At 41.6% G+C, this 22,305-nt stretch overlaps 2 protein-coding genes across 4 annotated transcripts; both read right to left on the bottom strand.

The window, feature by feature from the left end:
* Nucleotides 1–358: 358 nt before the first annotated feature.
* Nucleotides 359–1,159, bottom strand: gnrh3 (gonadotropin-releasing hormone 3). The gene is made up of 3 exons (XM_041948095.1): nucleotides 1,022–1,159; nucleotides 729–809; nucleotides 359–412 (listed from the first exon to the last, which is right to left on the bottom strand). The coding sequence occupies exons 1-3, from the start codon at nucleotides 1,157–1,159 to the stop codon at nucleotides 359–361; spliced, it is 273 nt and encodes a 90-aa protein (XP_041804029.1).
* A 2,323-nt stretch (nucleotides 1,160–3,482) lies between these two features.
* Nucleotides 3,483–12,870, bottom strand: LOC121614380 (receptor-type tyrosine-protein phosphatase epsilon-like). Of its 3 annotated transcripts, none has more exons than XM_041948221.1 (19): nucleotides 12,804–12,870; nucleotides 11,907–12,003; nucleotides 11,389–11,462; nucleotides 10,820–10,953; nucleotides 10,556–10,646; nucleotides 10,358–10,434; nucleotides 10,250–10,286; nucleotides 10,047–10,144; nucleotides 9,304–9,423; nucleotides 8,078–8,241; nucleotides 7,296–7,431; nucleotides 6,948–7,097; nucleotides 6,267–6,360; nucleotides 5,824–5,900; nucleotides 5,551–5,685; nucleotides 5,195–5,320; nucleotides 4,874–5,025; nucleotides 3,749–3,884; nucleotides 3,483–3,619 (listed from the first exon to the last, which is right to left on the bottom strand). In XM_041948221.1, exons 1-19 carry the CDS (start codon nucleotides 12,868–12,870, stop codon nucleotides 3,545–3,547), a joined length of 2,040 nt encoding a protein of 679 aa, XP_041804155.1. In that variant the 3' UTR covers nucleotides 3,483–3,544. The 3 variants fall into 3 exon arrangements, with proteins under 3 accessions (XP_041804155.1, XP_041804154.1, XP_041804156.1); XM_041948220.1 differs by having other exon boundaries at nucleotides 10,820–10,956; XM_041948222.1 differs by lacking the exons at nucleotides 11,907–12,003; nucleotides 12,804–12,870 and adding an exon at nucleotides 11,619–11,650 and having other exon boundaries at nucleotides 10,820–10,956.
* Between the last annotated feature and the right edge of the window lie 9,435 nt (nucleotides 12,871–22,305).

Genomic DNA, 22,305 nt, shown 5'->3' on the forward strand with positions numbered 1-22,305 from the left:
GTTTGTCATGCTTGTCGGTCGTGGCGGCTTTACAAAGACAATTTCATCTATTTTAAGTCTGTAAAACAGCATTTTATGCATAAGTAGAGTCACTTCGGTTCTAATGGCCGGATCTACAAGGTGAGATGACACTCTGTGACAGTCTGATTTAACAAAAGATTTGATCGTCTCATCAGATTTCAAAACCTTTATTACGATTTGAAATGGATTTAAAAGTTACAGACATACATGTAATTGACATTGTTGCCATAAATGTAATGATTCGTTGAAGTCCGCATCCTGCGCTCAGGCGATCCAGCACTGGTGTTGTTGATGATGCAAATAGTCTCTGTTTCTCTTCTTCTTCTTTTGTAGCTCTTCAAATATTCGGGAACCTTTTCTTTCGGTCAAAATGACTGGACTCATCATTAATCTGAAGGGGTTGGAATAAAATCACAGTTGGTCTGCCGTTCGAATATTTAATCAGAGAAATATTTTAATTTTCATATATAGATATGACACCAAACAAGTCTAAGCAAATTAGCGTGACATCTGCCCACACTCAAAAAGATAAAACGAAGCATTTGCACATTCAATCATGCAAAAAGGGAAAATAAAACCAGTCATTGAGCAGTTTGTATATTGTCATTGCTGCTTTGGAACACAGTGGCACACAATGGTGTAGTGTGCATTAATATTGTACAATTGAAGTAGACATTGGTGATAAATTATGTATAATAAGCACTTACTACATTGTATGGTCTAAGTCTCTCTTGGGTTTGGGCACTCGCCTCTTCAGGAAGGGAAACCACTCCTCCTGTACCCATCATCTAAGCACAATAAAAAAAAAAATAGATATTTTAGAAGATGAAACCAATGTTGACTGAATATTTGCAGTATTGTGAAATGAGTAAAAAGCAAGTCGTGCTTTAATTGACCAGCTTTATGGAGGCATTTCTGTCACATTTTGCTTTAATCTCATCAAGACTCCACATTTCCTAAAACCACACTCACAAAATTAAATAAAAATAAAAACACTCACCCTGATGGTTGCCTCCAGCTCTCCCACACTCCTCTTTCCACCTGGTAGCCATCCGTAGGACCAGTGCTGGGACAGGGTGACCTGCACCACCAACGCCAACAACAGCACCTGCACCATCACTCTGCTGCTTGCTTCCATTAGAGCTAAAGAGGAAGCCACATTTGCAATTAAAACAATAATGTCACAGTCTTCTCTCTCGCAGCCCCACAGCTCACAGATCAGGGGATACAAAGCATTGTCTTACATTAGTAAACAGCATTTTAGAGAGTAATTAATAAGAGGAATCTAATTTAATGAACATTGAGCAAACTTCATTGAGGACTGGCTCACCTCTGTATTTGCCTCGTTAGCATGTGGTGCATTAGCCAGAGGGGGATTTTATAGGTGTTGCAGAAGACTGCTGTCAGGATTATAATCCCCTCTCTGCAGGTGTGACACATTTACTGACTAATGGGACACAAAATACTACTAATGGAGCTGGCTAAGTGCTCAGCTATGCTGACATCACCGCGAGGGTTCAAACAGCATTAAATATATATCAAAAACGTCTTAATGTTTATACTGAATGCATCTGTGCAGAGGTAGACAAACAGACAACATTAGGATGAAATGCGACATTTCTCTCCATCTATAATTTATTGGAATCAGCTTTTAGCAAACAAATAGTAGTTCAATTCCATACAGATTCAAAAGGCAGAAACATCGTCGAAACAAGATGCTTGTGCATGTATGTTCACATCAGCTGCAAGGCCTCACTGTCATTACCCCGATTTCTTGTTCCTTCAGCATGACAGCACATTAAAATGAAGTCAACGATGCAGGAAACCTTAGTGATGATTAATGACCACAACAGGAATTTATGTACACTAAATAAACAACATGATCTGTGTGTCTTGTATAAACCCATCTTATGACTTTATAATAATGCAAGTACAAACACAGTAGAAAGTTCTTTACCCAAACGTAAGACTTCCAAGCTTACCGTTCTACAAAGAAGTAAGCAGAAGCCTTGCAAAAATATATGCTTTTGAGTTTGCAGCAATGTTGGGGTTTCCTTGTTTAAATATGAAACTAAAGCCTAACTATCATAGTCAAAATATGTCAAAATGCTTGTGCATGCATATTTTATATTTTGGCTGAGCACTGGCTCTTGATATCGATGCTTTTCACTGTCCCAGACATTTTTCATCTCAGCTCCTGAAGATGAACAAGGTTCAGCGGCATCGCTTATCAGCTCTTTCATTAAAACAGTGTTTCTCCTCTCGTTTTTTATCACACTTATTTTAACTAAAACTATGGTACATTTTTTATCCTTAGAATATTCTGAGAAGTGTTTGTACAAACAATGAATTAATGATCCATACAGGGACCACCATTCAAAAACAATACACTCTTTAAAATGTGTCTATCCTATTAAATTAAACATAAACATCTGGCTTATCTGTATTAAAATTGTGTCACTTAGTGACAAGTTATGATGATTAGAACTGTCTTTCTAATCAGTATGGCACTGCTTTATGCACATATGTGTACAGTTGGCTTGTTAATGTGTATAAAAAAATGTTTTTTTTAAGCAGGATGTGATGCTTGACTGCAAAACTTTTGTAAGAATGATACTTTTAGATTCATGTAATAATACATTATTTTCTGCCTGTTCCAATGTGGGCTAATTGCATTTTGCAGCGTCAGGCGCCAATCCACTAAGTAATATTGCCACAGGCAACAAAAGAAAGTTGGTGAAGTTGAATAAAATTGCAACAGGCAGCAGCTGTTAAGTTATTCACAGACAGACGTGAGGTAATTTGCAGCGTCTTTTAGAATGAAATGTGTCTTATGTGTCTAGTGTGTTTTATGCTTTTGTTTGAGCTAGAAAGTAGATCATAAATATTATTAACACATGTCAGACAGGACATCATTTTAGCACAAGCATTAATCAGTTTAGCCTACTTATCATACAAACAATTTATTCTCCTCATGGCGATCAAACATGTTGAGTGGGCTGCATAAAATACAAGACTACCGGAACGCAAAGGCATTGTGGTCAGTAACAAAATAAAGTGGAAATAAAAGAATGCATGTACTCTACGAAATGTTAGTGATGCACTTCAGGTAGTGAGTAATACATACTGCAATATATGTATATATTTACACTATTTATACAGGTAAAGTTGGAATATACAGGAATATTTCCTCTTAAACAATTTATTAACCCTCACAATGTTGCATTTAAGCAACGTAAATCTCATATTTTTTTTACATATGCAAGAATTCAGCCAACTCATTGAGTAAACCAGTATAATTTCTATATTTTACATTGGGAAACTTAAAGATCGAGCATTCCTGAAAGAGACAGACTCTCCTTGAGCTCAGATGTTCTCAACTATATTATGGTATGTTACATGTTTTTCTTCGATCTGTAATCAAGTGCAAAATGTAAAAAGAGCTTGCTTTAGAAAATAACATTCAGAAAAAAAATGCATTAGATAATTTGCCGGAAGTATAGAGAACAGTATCTGACAGGCATTATTTAAAATTGGCATAGTCAGAGAAGATGTCAACAAAATCCTGAACCACTCTGTAGCAGAAGTCGTATTGCTCCTGGAAGGAAAAGCAAAAGGAAAAGTGTTACTATGCATATATGTGCAGAAATGGTTCCAAACAACACAAACGTGAACAAGCTGACAGTTTCTGCACAGCGGGTTTGATGTTATCGCGTTTTCCACCTACCACGGTCTGAACCATGTGTGGCCTCTGCATGCGTAAACTCTTGACTGTCTGAAAAACGTCCAGGAGGCCTTCAGCTTTCACCCTCTCCAGAATGTTACTGAGGGCGATGAAGGTGCCGGTCCGACCCGCGCCAGCACTGAAACATGAAGGACGGACCTATGAGCGACCACATCACGCAGTGCAAACGCCAGACTGCATTCGAAAATGGGGGGATTCTGCACAAAGCTGCAGTTGTGGCTCAGAAGCAGACCAAGAGAATTTCAAATTCTTCTCTATTTCTTAACAATAATGCTGCAATGGAAGTCTTGTAATCTCAGCAGCACATCCTTTTTCCATTTAACTGAAAAAGTTTGCAAGAGAAAAGGTGACCTTTGTGTAATAGTGCTAATAATCATCCTCACTTAAAGAGAGGCTAATCCAAACGCTAACACCAATCAGTTAGGAAGCTCAGTGTTTGACTGAGTCAATGTTTACAGTGATGGTGGGTTGGAGAGAGAAAGACAGAGAGGGAGAGACGGCGAGCGAGCACGAGAGCGATGTGCGATTCGGAAGAGAAGTGTAGAGAGACGTTGGGGATTGCAGCGGGTTAGCCCCATTTCCCAGGGGCAGAGAAAAAGCTTTAAAAAGCCCTTCTTAGACAAGTGGTGATGAAGGAATAGAAGAGAGTGATGACACCATTTCCTGTCGTTAGCTCATCTTATCAGATTAATCATAGTGGGAGTCTGAGGAGATTTCACTTTGAGAGGTTTTAATTGACTGTGAATCAGTGGATTGGATCAATCCCACAGGGGCATGCTGCTTTAGAATCACTTCACCTGAAGCTAGGTTCTGATCAAAGCTTTCACAGCTAAGTCTTTATAAGGGATCACATAAGTGGTTTAGGCATAGAACACCAGGTCTACTGAGGCAAAATGTAGAATTTATTGTAACAGACGTAAGAAAAATGTATCCGTAAAACTGAAATTGCTTTAAATATCACTCTGAGAGGTTCAGGTGATCGGGTAATAAAAGCGCAGTGCAAATGAAAGGGGTTGTATTAAAAGCTTGAGTGGACAAAAACATCGCTGCATATAATTCCTGAAGATGCACATCATGCCGCAGAATTGTCAAACCGAAATTCCTCACCTGCAGTGCACAATTATGGGACGGTTTCCCGACTGCTGCTGCTGCCTCTGCACAGCGGCAATAATGTCAATCATTCCTCTTCCCTCGGCTGGTATCCCGATCTCAGGCCATCCGTGGAAGTGGAAGTGTCGGACGTGTTGTGACTGCTTCTCCTGGTGGGATGGAGCGCTTACTCTGTTATTTTCATGCAGCTAAAAATGGGAGGTTTAATTAAATTCCCCAAACTTTGAATCTGCAAAGACAGCATTAACAAAACAGGGAGGCAAATATATTCATTTTTAAATTTTGCTGGTTTTAGCTGGCATATAAAACATCACGCACTGGTCTGTAGGTGAGCACCATGTCTTTGAGAGTGAAGGTTTCACACAGCGTATCTCCAGTCAGCTCAACAGCATAATCTCCAAATGTCACACTGCCCTCTGATGGCCAATACTGGAAACACTTTTCCTGGTAGGAAAGGTCAGATGGAAATACAATTAGGCCACATTTGACTGATTTATATCCGTTTTTTTGCTTTTATATTATAAGTGTGCACCACAAAAACAATATAAAACTATTAAATACATACACAGACTGACAGAAAAAAATAAGACAATGACATAACGGAATGGAAAAGACGGTTTGAATGTGCAACTGCACTTTTCAGCATGTACTTTTGCAAGAGCACCATACTGTACCTGCTCCCTCTCTTTGAGTTCGGTGAGCATAACGATTGAATGACACCTCCACTCCCACACCATCCTCCAGAAGTCCTCCACTGTGTGAGACAGGGGGCCCTGGGTTGCGATAAAATAGTCCTTCTGCCTGTAGCCCTGGAGGGCAGATCATCCGGTAAACAACACTTGAGAGTGCAGCAAACATAATATTTTGCATTGTTTGTAAAGGAAACAATGAGCTTTATATATACTTCTATGGGAAATCCATACAGTAGGTCATGAGGGAGTGCTTACATCAATAAAGGAGGCATTGATGTAGTCGGTGAACTCCTGTCCTCTTTTCACTGAGAGCATTACTCGGTTGAAATCATCTGCGGAAGAAAAAAGGAAAAATGAAACTTTCCGCAAGTGGTTCCTAATAAAATAAAAGTTTGAAGAGGCTGATGGAAGGAAAAACAGCTAAGTAAAACTTTAGCTGTGTTATTGAGGCCAAACACGCCAGAGCCGGGATCAGTTTTCACTGTAAAAAGTTGTACCCAGGCTTTCCATTCCCGCTCTGCTCCCAACTTTAAGTTAAGATACAAGCCCTATTCAAATGTCACTGATCACACAGACATGCACTGATTATCCAGACATCTGTGTACGGCTATCTATAAAATCACCAGCAGTGTGATACTTTGATGTTACTCGGATGTGATGTATTATGGAACTGTCGGGAGCATCAGAGTAGTCCTTACACGGAATGATCTGAAGCACACGGTTCTTCTTCATGTTGGCAGGGAGGTTTCCAGTTCTCATGTTCTCCTTCATTATGCGAACGTTGGTCAGCTTCTGACGGGAGAAAACACGAGCGCACTGATCAGGACGTTTGTTTTCATCAGCGCAGGGCGGTGCAATGCTAATAAAAGGTGTTTTTTTTTAAAATCTGGTGACGCTGAGGTCGGGGGGTTTGTTTTTTTTAAATGCAAGTCGGATAAAAGCATTTCTTATTAGCAGAGAAGAAGAAGAAGAAGAAGAAGAAGAAGAAGAAGAAGAAGAAGAAGAAGAAGAAGAAGAAGAAGAAGAAGAAGAAGAAGAAGAAGAAGAAGAAGAAGAAGAAGAAGAAGAAGAAGAAGAAGAAGAAGAAGAAGAAGAAGAAGAGGCAATAGGGAATAATTCCATTCAGTGTGTTGGGAACTGTGAGGGACTCTTTGCAGCAAAAATGAGAAATTTCCAGCAAGCTACAGTAAATTCTGTGTGGCAGATGGTGGTGCCTTATAAAGTTTTAGTTGATTCAAAGCATTGTTATTTATGTTACTACTGCCAGGAGTGGCACCCTGGGCAAGTTTTCCATGAAAATATAGCGATGCAGGGCACAGGGTGATGGGGACGATTCATTACTGACTGAAATGTTTAAGAGTGAGCTTCTTTCTTCCTACCCTGAACTCCTCCTCCAGGCCCATCCTGTCGTGGGGAGCCCTGGTGTTGTGAAGCCTCTGCAGATGGCCCTCCAGAGAGCACACATCTAGCTCCGTGTCTCCATACAGATAGTACTCCAGCAGCGCTTGGTAGATGAAGGAGTACTGCATCTGAGGAGGAAAGACAGAGGAAGTGAAGGAGACGAAGAGGCAGAAGAAGCTGCTTTAGTTTGCCAAACTATTCCCCGCTATTTTCGCATCACAGGCACGGCTGTTTCCCGCGTCCTCGGCTTGTTTGTGCCGCGACAAGAGCGAGCGAGTCGAGCTGTCAGTCCAAGGTACAACAGGTCGGAAAGGGTCAGCACTTACATCTGTCTGGATGAGCTGACAGCGCTGTTCTCGTATCCTGCTCACGAAGCCAAAGACATCCACTCTCTGTTCCATGTGCATCATGTCGATCATGCTGTCAATGACAATGAACGTCCCAGTCCTCCCCACCCCGGCGCTGTGGAAAACAGGAAGCCACAAGGTCTTGTCTTTAACAAAGAGCCAAGCTACGAAAGAAAATGCATCAGATAAGAACCTTACAGGACACTGCATCTATTATAGCACAAACAGAGGAACGCAATAGAAGAGCATTCGTTTTTTTCTCCCATAACACAGAACAAGAGTAATCCCACTATTCTTAACATAGACGTCAATCGTGGACATCCCCAAGCATGTGTAAAAGTGCTCCACCTCTGAAGCCCAAACACACTCCTAATAGATTTACGAGGGTCATTTCAGCAGACGGCACCTCTGGGAGCTCAGAGCTGGGATTCCACAGCGGGGCGTTGAAGCCTCATCAATGGGCCCCATTCAAGTACAGCAGTCCCTCTCCCCGAGCACCTGTTGCAGCAGTTGCTACAATCGGCTGCAGATTTCTCTGGTGAGGCTTTACGCTCATCGGCCAGACAAACACGCGCACATATCATTCACTGATTCTACTTACAACGACGTTCACCTCTAACCTTATTCCATGAAAACCAGGAAATCTTTGTGCTCCTGACATACACAAGTGTTTTCTCCTCCTTAATAATGAACTGAATCACTCTGTATCTGTGGCTTCTCTTAGATGCCCTCTTCTGGCTTCCTTTATATGACACATTTACCTGCAGTGCACAACAATGGGTCCAGCATAGGATGGATTGACAGCCTTGACCTTCTTGAGGAACTTCAGCATGCCGATGGGTGAGAACGGCACCCCGAAGTCTGGCCAGCTGGTGAAGTGGAGCTGGGTGACCAGCCGGGGAGCTCGGGGACCGTCGCTGCCCTGCTGTGAAGCACAGACACAAAGTTTCAACCTGGGCCTGAACAACACGTCAGTTGACTTGCTGTCTATTATTCATACGAACGGCATCAACTAAAAACCTGCAGGAGAAGTAACCTCAAATTAACTGAACAATTTGTATTTTTTTCGCCACTTTGCGACAGAATCTAATTATCAAACATGTGTACTGGCTTTCCTTTGCCTCGCTCTCATATCTCCCGAATGCCCTCTCAGGAGGACGTCATTTCATTCTCTCGAACACTCGGCTGCTCTGTGTTCAGAGAGCTGAATGCGAAAAAGCAGCCGCCTCGTAAGGCAGCGCTGGAGCACAGTCACAGTTTTCAGAGTCGGAGAGGATATCTGCACGTCTCTGGCTTCAAATGCACAGGGAACAAAGTGAATTTTGCAATCTGAAGGCTTTGCAGTACACTGAGCTGGAGCGTGGTAGTCAGAAACACAGGAAAAGAAATATAGGTGCTGTATGAACTTCTAAAGATGAGTTTTGAAGATCTGTGCAGTATTGACTGCATGTTGAACACACCTACATATTGATAATTTGACTCTGTTCATTACATATCCTTTAATATTCTTTAATGTGCTTTCATTTATTTATTATATTGTGTATCCTCTTACAGTTTACTAAAATGTTTCAATTTCCCCATGGGAAACATTGCTTTTTTACACCATCTCAATGCAGCTTTGTCTCGTCTTTAATTTTTAATAAGCATCCAGCTATTATGATTATAGATTTTTACAGCAATTAAGAACTATATTAAGAACTGTTATTACCACAACTGCTATTATCTTCAGAACATGCGTTTGACTGAATAAAAGCAACATTTATCTCAATGTTAGGTCATTTTTTGGATAAATGTTGTCCGTGCTCCTACTGCGCAGTACAATTTTAATTTAATTATAATGAATGTGCAGTGAGGTAAGTCAAACTCTGCGCTGCGCCATAGGGGACGCTGTTGTGTGTTTAAAAATGATAAACACTTGATAATTAGCTTTAAAAATGCATGAGTGTCATTAATATTCTGATATGTACATCCACATATTTTTACTTACATATTGAACACAAAATTTCCTAATGGTGTAGTCCACCAGGACGGTGAAGTCCTCCATTGCCACCCTGACGTTCCCGTACATCCAGCAGCCTTTTTCTGGCCAATACTGAAAACATTTGTCCTGGTAATAGAGTCGCAGCAATAAAGAGGTTATTCTCTTTGAACTGGAAGACACATTTAGGTCTGTAAAAAAAAACACACAGCATTGCAACTCGCATATCAGATGGTTGTAGAGCAGCATCTATGGTGTGTATCGCACGTGTGCCGGATAGAAACGTGTATTTGACGTGTGTATTTCACAATCCAATTCACAGGCAATCACAGGGACTTTGCGCGACTCAGTCAGTCAATAAGATCTTCACCGTGACGTTTCAACTCATTAACTAGATTCTCAGACTAATTATCATGAAGCCTCTCAGGATCTTATCAACAATTATTCCGTCATTGATCCCCAATGCCGCCATTCTGCCCTATCAAACCTGCTGTTGAGCTCTCAATTGATCATCCCTTTGAGGCGAAATTTAATGCAATGCTAAGTAATCTGCTGGGTGACACTTTGTATAGATTCGAAGTTGGGAAAGGGGTCAAATAAATTATGCCCATGACTTTGGGTCATGAGAATACAAAAGGGTTTCACTAATGGTGCACTGGAGGCATATAGATTGTATAAGTTCACGCTGTAACACGCTCTGCTTGGTAGCATTAGAAGAATGCAGCTCAGGGGGAGAAGACTCGCAGACAAACCTCCTTCCTTTCTTTCAGATTCGTCAGCATTACTATAGTCGCTGTTTTCTGTTCCCAAATCATCCGCCAGAAGTCAGCCACTGTCTCGAGCTTTGGGCCTGCAGCAAAATCAAGAAAATTAGAAAAAATATGCTACAAATGGTCAGAACTTTTATGTGCAAGTTCTAAATTAAATTCTAAACCAGGCTAAAATGTGGATTTACCTTGTGCTGCAATGAATTTGCTCTTCTCTTTAAAACCCTGTGTGAAGAAAAAAGCATTAATGATAATTTGCCAGCTGCATTAAAAGCTGATTTATAAGGAAGACTCACGTCGATGTACGATGCATTTATGTAGTCTGAACATAGATGTCCATCAAGATGACTTAACATCACTCTTGAATGATCATCTGCGGAAGAGAGGAAGAAAAAAGGCCATCTGCCTGCATCAACTTTCCTTAGGATTTAGTGATCAATAAAACTAAAGGTTACATTAATATTGCCTGCCGCAGACTATAGATCCTCACTCACATGGTAAAATGTTGGGGTATCTGTTTTTCTCTCTGTTGTGCTCTCTGCTCGCCTCCTCAAAGGACCCGTGGTGGTAGTAACACGGCAGCGACTATAAAGGAAGAAGCCAATCCTCATGAGATAAAAATAAAGCCGCGGACATGCAGCCTACTAGCATAACATTTTATTACTGTCCTTTGCACTGCTTCTATGCATGCAGGACAAAGATCTTGACTCCGGTACAGACTGCACTGCACAGACCATGCCGCACAAACTCAAGCTTACATTGAACTCCTCTCTGAAGAGCTTGCCGTCGTCTGCGGAGCGTATCCGGTACTCCTCCTCCAGCGAGTCCAGAGGGATGGGGAAGTACCTCTTGGACGGCGAGGGAGATCTGGGGAGGAGGACCACTGTCTGCTCTCCTGTGTTTAAAGGAATATATGGCGGTCAGACTGCTAACGTTTCCCAATAGGGAGCATTAGAAGCCCTCATAGCACCTGCAAAAACAAGCCTGATGGCCATTAAGATTTCCTGCTTTTGTGGGTACATGACAGAAATGATTTCTTGAGTCATAAACATGCTGCTGCTGCACGGAACTGTCTTAACTCAGAATTTGGCCTTTCCCTTTATTTATTTATTTTTTACTTGAAGTGAAAGTTTATATGGCTCCCTACGTGCTAGGAAAGCTAAGAGCCTTCGAAGACCTTTCCAGATACACTGGACTTCAGATCGTGAAACTTTCCCAGTCTATAAAGACCATAAACCTACAATTAAAATAAAAAAGGAATAAAAAGTAAAAGGCTGAATTATATTTTCATGCACTGGCGGTTATATTGAGTACAGCACAACAGTACCTTGTTCCTCCATGAAGCCATTTGGGATCTTTTTATCCACCGAGGTAACTAGAGCTTTCCTGTGGTTTTTGAACCTATAGTAATGACAGAGGAAGAAGTAGAGAGAGCAAAACCATCAGAGAAGATAAAGGGCAGATATCTGTATTAAAGAATGCGCCCCCGATTTCTCCAGAAGAGGGCGGTTAAGCACATAAAGTAGGCAAACAACAAATACCAAAACCAATATCAACCATCTCAGAGAGGCGAAGCTGTTCCTCCTCATGCCGTCGTCGGCTTGGCCTCTGAATGAGTGTCTGCGGCCTGACCTGACCTGGCTGTTTTTGTTTGCTGTCTTACTTGAGGTGCAGCTGTTTACCCACAAGCCACTGCTCACCGGCTGTTTCCAAACCACCCCCAGCCCGATGCCCCAGCCCGACACACTCACTCTCATGCTCACACACACGCTAAAAGGAAGAGAGGGACAAAACAGGAAGCGGTCAAAGACGGGCAAACAGAGTAAACTGTGCAGGTTTATTCACCTTAGACAGTAGATCGTCAGCAGCACGACGATGATAAGAAGCAGGGATATGACCAGCGTCGAGGGCAGCACGTGCGCACCCTGATGGGTGGGGTTTTCTGGATAGAACACACAGATAGATAAAATAGATTCAGACAAATTGATATATGACATTCAAAGGAACAGTTTGACATGTTGGGAAATATTATTATAGTATTCTTGTTTTTTTTTTCTTGACCATCTGTCCATTAAATATGCAGCTCCAGCCAGGAGCTGTTTAGCTTTGTTGCACACAAAGGCTGGAAACAGGAGGAAGCAGCTAGTTTGGCTCCGTCCAAAGGTAGAAAATCTGCCTACCAGCGCTTCCAAAGCGCATTAATTAACACATTATATCTTGTTTGGTTCATCTTCACAACAAACAACACATACTGTGTTAATTAGCGGGATTTAGATGTGCATGTAGGCAGATTGTTTTATTTTTTGACTTGTTTCCAGTCTTTCTGCTAAGCTAAGCTAAAGCTATAATCGGCAGATATGACAGTCGTATCAATCTCGCTCTTTGCAAGAAAGAAAAATGCTATTTTCAATTCCAAACTGTTCTTTAATGCAAGACTATGTTTTGCTGAATGGTGACGGCTAAAGGATAATGGTTAATAATAAAAGTCATGAAGTCAGCAAACTGACTTAATAACATCAGTTGCATAGCAGTATCTGTCTAAAGCTTGTTAACTAGCTTGTTAATTAGCTAAAATTAGCTATTGTTTCATAAGGTACTGAGCATATGAAAGTGAGTAATTGTGTGATTTAATTCTAATAAATTAAACTTTTCATCTGTATGCAGAAAAAAAGATTTAATTAGTTACACAGTCGCCCTTTAAAATCTGATGCTAGCTATAGGCAGTATAATTGCATAAATTACCTGCAGTTTGGTTCTCATGAGATGAATTATTCACAGCAATAGAGATCCCAATCAGAAACAACACCATTGTCACTGTGGATAAAAAAACAAAACAGCCACTTAAAATAGAAAAACAGATGGACCCCTGTAATCCTTCACAACCTCCACTAGAAGGCGCCAAATCAATAGGAAACGCATCTGCAGCCTGGAGAAGCACAGCGAGGCCAGAGAGGAGAGCTCAGCTTTGATGAGGCTTGAGAGCCATGTCTGTCTCTCCGCTGAGCAGTTAAAGTCCTTATGGGAAATCTGCTTGCAGTCTTGTCCTGTCAGGCAGACTTGAAAGAGCAGCAGCATATCAAAAACCCGATATTCAGACATCAAACGAGAGAGGAGGCTTTAACCCACAGGTGACAGTAACCGTATCCCCCTGTGGACCCTGTGGATTTGACAGTGGAGTTGAGCTCAGCGTAGTATTTGTTAGAAGCCATTTCATTTTGCTGTGTTGTCTTTGATGTGCAGCACTGTGCAGCCTGGCAAAGCATCATGCACCGTGACAATAAGACACGCACACTGTTCCTCAATGTAGTTGCTGTTTTAAAATGCAGTAAAATGGCCAGAACTATGATTTCAGGGCAACTGTAACATTGATAAACAGGCTCAGAGTGCTGTGTGAAAATTAGCATATGTATATAGGTTATATTGTTGGCTTTTTGAAGAGGGCCAGATGGTGTTGTTTTCCTTTTGCTGCAGCGTCTCCCTTTTTTTCTCCCTCCATCACTCCCTCTCTCTCTCTTTCCGTCCCTCTGCAGCGAACCATCATTTTATTCTACATTCTCAATGTTCCCTTTCACGTTATTGCTGGAAGCTGCTAGTGATTTATTTGGGGCAGAGCTCCGTGAGTGTCTTTCCAAAAGGAAAGGGATACGTCAAGCTCCTCACAACTACACCAGAATTAAATCGATTCTGACACATTATCCTTGTGTCTTATTATCTCAAAAATGTAGCAGCCAATTTCTCCAAACTCACATCCATTTCCTCTTTTCTCCCCCCCACCCCCGTCCTGCAAATAAGAGGGTAAGAAATCACAGAATAAATTGGGCAAACGGGGCAAATCTGCCTAAATGGCTTTGATGGAATAAATGAGAGAAGCAAGAAATGAGTGTCCTAATTTATCCTCTGTTCCAAGTCCCCTTCTCGTTATAGAGGCCACAAGACTGAATGGAATAATTCATTGTGTCAATTTAGTTCTTCTAGAAATGGGTCATCTAGGGGCCTAATTTGTGATCTTTGAGAGAATTACATGCACATAGCACTAGGGGGTTTCATATAACTATATCTCCCAGAGCTTTTTAGAAAACGGACCAACATAATAACGCTCTAACAATGTGCTCAAAACTAAATTCCTGTCGAAACTTATAAACTATCATTGGACAACAAATTAGGTGCTCTGTGTTTTGCACATTATACAGCCTCTCTCTGCAGTACAACACCCACATGCACATTTGCACACATGCACATTTGCAGACTTTGTAATCAGGATGGCACCAGCTGAACAAAACCTCCTTTTATTTAATTAATTCAATGTTCACAGTCCAGTCTGGTGTCTATTTTTCACACTAATAATAGCTGGACAAACAAATAAAATCTCCCAGACACACACATACCCCAACACACACACATACACTGGCTTTTCACACTTCACATGTATGCATGCCTGCACATACGTCCCGCAGCCAAAGGCTATGTGTTGCATATGTGCCACACTCTGTTGGAGGAGCCAATTCTCTCTCCAGTGTTAACAAGCTGGCAGTGTCGGCACCTGTTCCCCACTGTACCCCACTGGGCAAGTCACATTCACTCACTCAGACCCGTCCTACAGCTCTATGCTGCAAGGCATGCTGGGTCACTGCACAGGCCACAGCATATCTGTCATCTCCTGGCAGCTCCAGTATATACAGCACACGGCCAGGAAATTGAAAGAAGGACACAAGTGAAATGTCAAAATATGTCAAAAACACTATCGCTTTAACTGACGAAAAAATTCTATCTGATTGAGACTGAATTTTTCCTGTGAAGCTGAAGGGAAACAGAGGAACTGGTAAAAAGAAAAAAATCTAATTACTGAGATCTATCTCTTGGTACAGTCTGTGCTGCAGTGTGGCCGTCTGACCAACAGAGGGAATTAATAACACAACCTGTTTTGCTAAGCAGAGGAGGCAATAGTCGATACCTTATTGCATTGTACTGTAAGCATTAACAGTGTGGCCACTTTATAGAGGATGAATGCACTTATTGTAGGTCACTTTATATTCTTCAAAGTGATAAACTAAATGTTTTTCTTCCTTTATGACTAAAGTGTTGCTGTATTGCTAACCGAAGTATTTAATGAAAATAAAAAGGTCTTCAGCGTCATCCTGCATGCAAGGCCTCAAAAGTCCTTTATTATGAACATAATACTTATCTTCAGTTCTCTAGTGTTGTTCTAAGTAGAAGAAATCATGGACAGAGCGTGACTGAACCCTCATTAAAAGTGATTTCTGTGATGATTTCGATCATATATTTAATTAATGAAAAAAAATCTTCATTTATCTTCATGAAACTTGTCATTATGACACAAAATCAGTATGGCTCATACCACTTGCTATACACTATTTATATATCTTAATTAGCATATGACATCATCTGACCCTCATATGAAAGAGGCTTCGCGGGAGAGACACATTTTAAACAAGGAAAGAAATGCTTTGTTATAATTGGCCTTGCCGTCCCCACCAGCTAATGCATCATTCAGTCCAGATCCCTGCTTTTTCTGTCTGTTTAATGATACTAACAACAATGTGATGACTTCAACCTCCAGCACCTGCTCGGCATAAATGTTCCCAGGGAATTAAATTATACTGCATCACTTGAGCTGGGAGTGCAGAAGCAAATCATCTCACCCATGCATGATGCAATGGTAACATTCAGAATGCATCACATGCTGGTTCAACCTTGAGGGTAACGTTAATATTTTGTGCACGAATATGCATTATTCAACATTGATCCGCTTTGCTTTTGTGCTTGTGAACAGAGGCCGGATGAAAATAGCACATGATGTACATTAAATGTTCGACAGCTATAGAAACTTGAAAAATCCCAAGTGCAACAAAAAGCAGGAACATACACTGTACATCTTCTCAAATCCCAGGACTCGGAGCACCCTGAAATGAATCTGTTCTGCTTCGCATCAACGTTTCCCTCACCTTGGCTCCCACATGAAAACCAGAAAACTGACTTGAACAAAACAGACATCAGAAATAGAAACAGCAACCACAGAAACCTTTCCTTGTGCCAGATCTGCAGCCAGTTCACTCTTTCTTTCAATCTTTATCATTAATTCAGAGCAAACTGTGCAGGGAAGGTGATGTATTATCCATTTCCAACCAGCCACATAATAAGGTGACCCAGGTGAAAGGTGTACATTATACTATTCTTAAAGAAAATCAGGTTTTCACCTTGTTAGCACGTCCATGTGGTGTTTTTTATACCCTACAACACATATCATGAGCAACATAAGCAGTCAACGCCATGTCTGAGCATTTCAACCTCAGAGCTGTCGTGCACCAATGGCAGTCTCACAAACATGGCTTCAGACAGGCGGGGTTTCATACGTAATGTACCTAAGGAACTGATACCATCAACACGTGGGGCTGGGACTACAGTGAATAGAGGGCCAGAGGTACACTGGGTGGGACTATTTAGCAAACTAAATGAAGGCAAAGAAGTAGAGTTAGGCATGAGGGGATTTTTTTTCATGGGCAAATATTTGAGTAGATTCATGAGAATTCACAGTTCGCTGTCGTATTTGACTGCTGAGGCTCATCATGTGACGACAGGGTTCACACAGTGCATATTAAAAGTGTACAATCTGCTGCCGTGTTCCCACTTCATGTTCTTTTAATATATGTGTTGTCACAGTGCGCTGGTTCGATACAACACAACAAATTGCAGCCCTGTGTTTGTGTTCAATCTATTTCAGCCTCAAAGCCAGGAACGTCAGTGAGTAGCTTGCTCAGCAGTCGTTCTTTAAATCTTCACCCTAAAAGCATATGGACGCAACATGGAAGACACAATGATGAAGTGTTTATACCTTCACAGGGCCTCTGTGACGGACCAGCTGGCAGTTATTATGGTACTTTTATTTTTTTTTTAAAAAGCAGTCTTAAAATCTGCAAAGTAAAGAAAAAAACAGTGCAGATCATGTTTTATATATATATATATACACATTTTTTTTGTTCTTGTTCTGTTTTTCTACCTCTCCTATTTTATTCGGCTCATGTAAAAGGTGAAATTCCCTGGCATGGGATAAATAGTCTTATCTTATCTTGTCTTATCTTAATTAGCACTAAGGTACAGTTGAGGTTGACAGGGATGAATTTATTTAGCGAGATAAAAAGCCAGTTACTAAAGTTACTATAATTTATTCTGAGGAGGACATAAATGTGACCCATCCAATAACTATCAGGAAATTTCACCTAAAAGACAAACATTAACCTCATGGGCAGAAGTCAGCGGATTCATCCTCTGGGGGTCATGAACACATCCATCTAATAGTCTTTCAGTGACACATTTCAGTCTGGACCACAGTGGACCACTTTGCCATCCCTACTGCTCTAGCAAATGATGCACCATTGCATCCCCATGCATCAATCCCACATTACAGGTTGATTAAAAACAGGAAGCTCAAAGCATATAGCAATCCAAATCACTGCTGACTTGAAAAATGCATGATTTCTAAATTATTTATCATCCATGACGTTCATTCACATTTGCCAGATATAATTCTTATTGAAGTATGTTTCTGTCTGGAACAACAGGACCACTGCTAAAAATATGGCTAGCATTTACACTGCAGGATAGTGATTTGCTTTACAAGAAAGGTGAAGAATGCTGTGTTTATAGGGGTCTCTCAAACAATAACAAAATACATCAAACAGATAGCTGCATCCAATCATGTCTCCGTTTCTTCAGAGATCAATACAGCCTCAAAGACAGATCCACATTTTGTGCTTGGCACGGAATAGATGGCATGTCTTGTACACAGAAAGATAAAAGTTTTGCTGTTTTGTTTTTTTCGTTTCCAGGGAGAGGAAGAACAAAGGCAAAGCAAAAAACCAGAAACAGCCACCACTTCCATCGTCAAGTGCCAAGGAAAAGGATGGAACGAGAGCACAAGCACATGTCAGTAAAGTGTGGCAGCGGAGAGGAGAGAGGAAAGATGAGAGAGGAGATGAGATGAGAGGAGAGGGGAGAGAGGAGTGAGGCTGGAGGAGATAAATGTCTAGATTCTGGGTTCAGAGATAACAGCCATAATGGTAGACATCTTTAGCACACAGAGGCAGTGGAGAGGATGAAGCTGCACAGCCTGGTAACTCTCTGCTACATCTTCAAATGCAGTTTGCTGTATTTCACATGTGAGGGAGGCAACAAGGCTGCCTTTCAGAACACATCTGTCGTGCACTTCACAAAACATCACAGTGCAACACTTCCACTCAAACAGACACGAACCCGAACGCTGCTACTGTATCTTTATCCCATCTCCCCAATCCGGTCTCCCGGATCTAGCTGTGCGCTGCATAGTTAAGGCCAAAAGAATCAATCTTGAGAAATTATCTGAAATCCAATTAGTCTCATCTAGAAAGGAGACACTGTAATTATTGGATTATTTCCCATTTAATGGATTACATTTTGATTGATTCCCTGAAACAGAACTGACCTGGTTTGTGGTCAGAGGGATTAATTAAACACTTACACTTCCAAGCAAAGCCAGCGTGATCTGGTATCAGTTGACCCGTCAGTCCATAGCAGCCACGTGATCCCGGTTCCTTTCTTGGTCGGACTTATCTGGATTTCCTATCCTCAGTCCTTCTCCCACTCACATCCTCTCTGAGATATCGATAACAGCACCGGAGGAAGGGTTGACCGGGGTCGGCGGCGGCGCCTGAGGTCGTTACGAGGTGTGTCAGAGCTTTAGATTGGGATCAAGGCACAGGGGATCCTGGAAACCTGGAAAATTAAGCAAAAGACAATCACAATGTATAAAAGTTCAACCAAGCCCAAAAGCTATTCAACATATGATACTGCTAAGCAGAGGCAGATTTTCTGTGACTCACTGTTGAAGGCTGACTCAAAGAAAAAAATGAAATGCATGAACACACAACAAAAGTGGAACGAGTGGGAGTTTGCATCTGTGATCAACTGGGTGAGTGCGTGTGGATGTGCAACCATTTGCGCTGTACATGCTGGATGTTCGCGCACTGCTAAGTGCTCTCCTCTGCGACAAACCTCTGTTGCAACTTACAGGAGCCAATGTTGCAGAGCAAAAACATTAACAAGCTACTCATCTCCAACCATGCACAACTAATTATCCCCAAATAGGTCTTTCCGAAGAGTGTTTGTGGTGCACACGGGGAGTTTACAGACGTTTCGACGCTCGGCGAGCGGTGTTCACAATCAGTGTTGCCCAATTAAAGTTACCACTACGCACGGCCCGGATCTGTCCGCGAATGCGTCTGTACAAGAAAAGCACTGAAGTATGCTGGAATTAATCCGTCACTACTTACACAAAGACTTGACTGTGATGCCTTTCTATCGCGTTGCCGGCGTCTGAGAAAGAAAGCATGTCCTCTTTTGCCCCTCACTCCTACTCTCTGAGAGTCCCACTGCCCACAGGTGTGAGGCACAAAGCCATATTGTTAACACTTGGCCACTGTGACACAGCCGAGCAGCAGAGCAGCGGAGAGGAGGTGAATTAGTCACCGGACCCAGCTGGACGAGCCCACTCAGTCTGAGGAAACTTAATGAACAAGGTATGGAAAACACCTCTTTTACCCCGCCGTATCATGAGAGCCGCGCTCAACTTTTCCAAACGCTGAAAAGTCTTTGGCATTAAAGCACAAACACGTTCGCCATTAAAAGCACCCCATTCACCTAGAGAACTGTAAACCTCGTCAAAAGATCCTTCATAAATGAGGCTTTAAAAATGTGCTCCGGTGGTTTACTATTACGCTTCCATGAAGTTCACGAAGAGGCACGACTCAAGGTGGAAAAATTTAATCAACATTTTGGAAAAACTATACATCTATAGTTAGGATTTTTGAAATAATGAGTTTTTCTATAATCAGCTCATAAATGTTCCCACCCACCACGATACTGGACTTCTACCACTGGTGCATATCCTTCTTTAGGCTTGATTTATTAATGTTTAGCTCATTTTTAAGGGTACATCCTTAACTTCCATTTAAGTCCTGTTGTCCAGTCTGAGACACAGTTGAGTTCAAAGTCTCAGTGGCAGACATTTTCCCACAATTTCCATCTAAGTTTTGGTGTTTTCGCACTGTGAGAACAAAGAGCATCACAGGCAGGAAATTCAAACAATCTGAACAATCACTAGGCCCATAATTCACCCACATTAGCCAACTGCGTGGGTTGATTTTGGTCCTTAAATTAGAAAAGAAAATCTCCAATATCTGATTTACAGACTTTGCCTACTCTGGGCAGAACAGTCCGTATACTGCTCCACATCTTGTCTGGCATATATCTCAGATTATGGATTCACATTCACATCGCACAGATGCAGTATCGGCCTGACTTTCAGTCCTTAGCATGGCTCACAATCCAGAAACTGCATCCTACATCTACCATGATGTAACTCCTTTACAGAAACTCCCTGCCTGGCTAACACCCGCGTCTTTAAAACTCCACGCCCAAGCAAAGACTCGTCAAGTGAGGTCATTCCCTCAGACTGAACAGGCTGCGCAGCACTCCCTGAAGAAGAGTTCCTTTAAGGTAACACGTCTCCAGCATGGTAACAAGTGACACTACGGTGCATTTATTCTATATGTGGAACTGACGAACACACCGATGATACAGGAAGGTCAAGCTAAAAACATACCATGAATGTATGTCATCGCACAGTTCCTGCAACCTTTGACCCGGGCCTCAAACATTAATCTTGTTACTGAATCTGCCACTCAAAGATGAATCAGAGTAATCAGGCAGAAATGGTATTTTTCTCCGGATATGTGCACATTTCAGCTCCTGGGTTGAACTCCCTGCTAGCTGTAATACAGCAGCTTTAAGAAAAAAAGATATTAATGATGAATAAAACAGTTAAGGTGCCACACTGAAGTAATAACATGCTTCAAAGGACTAGGCTAGGCTTTTTTCACCGGTAATAATGTATATTTTTATTAATGTTAAAAAGCCTGAGCTAAATGATAATAGGTATAAAAATGGATAAATTATACTATAAGTTATTCATACTGTATTTCAACTGCCTAAAAGTCTTTTGGGAGACTTTTATGGAGCCAGCTTCATCTTTTCACACAGAGTATTGTTCTGCTTTCAGCCCTGCACATTTAGTCCAGAGGAGGAGGAGACATGCTCACGGCGCACGATTACTGCAGGCACAAGCACTTCCTTTCTGTGCCTGTCTGCCCATTGACTAAGAAGGGAAACATGCACGCCATTAAAGTTTTATGGGAGTGCAGTCATCACCCAGCACTCCGTGGTTCAATCATTAATTCATACCCAAACAGACAATACTGAGTACTGTAGCTTAGCACGGCTACAAAGTTATTTCTTTTAAATACATATATAGAATTTAAATATCTCAATTCTTCAATACTCACTCTTTTTTTCTTTTTTGGGAAAATATTCTCAACCCATGCCCAAATCTGACGGGTGCTATTCACACACCCCACATATTCAGTTAATTCAATGAATCTGAACTTAGCTATTCATGCCATTCACGCTGCTGCCTTCCTGACACATAAATCCAATATTGATGGCTCCTGCCCCAGAGGCGCACGTGGTTTCCTGAGCTGATGAATCCACGGTTTCATCTATAATGGACTAAACCGCTGTAGGTCTTCAGAGAGCGCAGATGCATGCAGTGAGCTTCATTCATGGTGCTCAATGAGCACAGCAAGACTGTGTTTTTGTCAAGTCAGGTTGGAAAGCATCCTTATGTTTGCTAATTCGATCCAGTCTGCGAGGCTGCTTGAACAACAAGAGAAAATGCTGCTTTTTAAAGAATGAGATAGAGACACACAAAATATATTAAAAGTCATTTCATAGTGTTTGTGTAAAGTTCTGCCACTTCGAGACTTCACATTACTTCCAGCTCACACAAATCCTGAACTTTAACTGCCTGGTCTACTGAGCATGTCAGAGCCTCAAACACCCATGCTTTGAAATAAGAGGCTATCGCCGAGGGAAATAGCTGAGAAACATTATTTTTATGCCTTCGTGCGAGAGGACGAGTGGATTAATCTCCTGCCTCAAGTTTGAGGACTCTGAAAATGACACTTCTGGGGCACGGATAGGTGAAACCAGGGACAAGAGATAATAATCACTGCAATTACAGCTTCACCAATCGTTCCTGCGGCTCAGCTAAGGGTAACAAGTTTGTTCTTTTTTGCTTGAGTCTGGTACAAGTGGGTTAGGGACTGTGAATCAAGCAAACAGTGCTACAGCAGTC

The sequence above is a fragment of the Chelmon rostratus genome, chromosome 11 (assembly GCF_017976325.1).
Source record: "Chelmon rostratus isolate fCheRos1 chromosome 11, fCheRos1.pri, whole genome shotgun sequence".
NCBI lineage: Eukaryota > Metazoa > Chordata > Actinopteri > Chaetodontiformes > Chaetodontidae > Chelmon > Chelmon rostratus.

Coding starts and splice junctions, on each gene's coding strand:
- gnrh3 (XM_041948095.1), bottom strand. CDS start 1,159: ATGGAAGCAAGCAGCAGAGTGATGGTGCAGGTGCTGTTGTTGGCGTTG. Junction 810..1,021: donor AGCTGGAGGCAACCATCAGG/GTGAGTGTTTTT, acceptor TATTGTGCTTAG/ATGATGGGTACAGGAGGAGT. Junction 413..728: donor GACTTAGACCATACAATGTA/GTAAGTGCTTAT, acceptor CAACCCCTTCAG/ATTAATGATGAGTCCAGTCA.
- LOC121614380 (XM_041948220.1), bottom strand. CDS start 12,870: ATGGTGTTGTTTCTGATTGGGATCTCTATTGCTGTGAATAATTCATCT. Junction 5,321..5,550: donor AACTCAAAGAGAGGGAGCAG/GTACAGTATGGT, acceptor CTTTCCTACCAG/GAAAAGTGTTTCCAGTATTG. Junction 5,026..5,194: donor TGGTGCTCACCTACAGACCA/GTGCGTGATGTT, acceptor CCATCCCACCAG/GAGAAGCAGTCACAACACGT.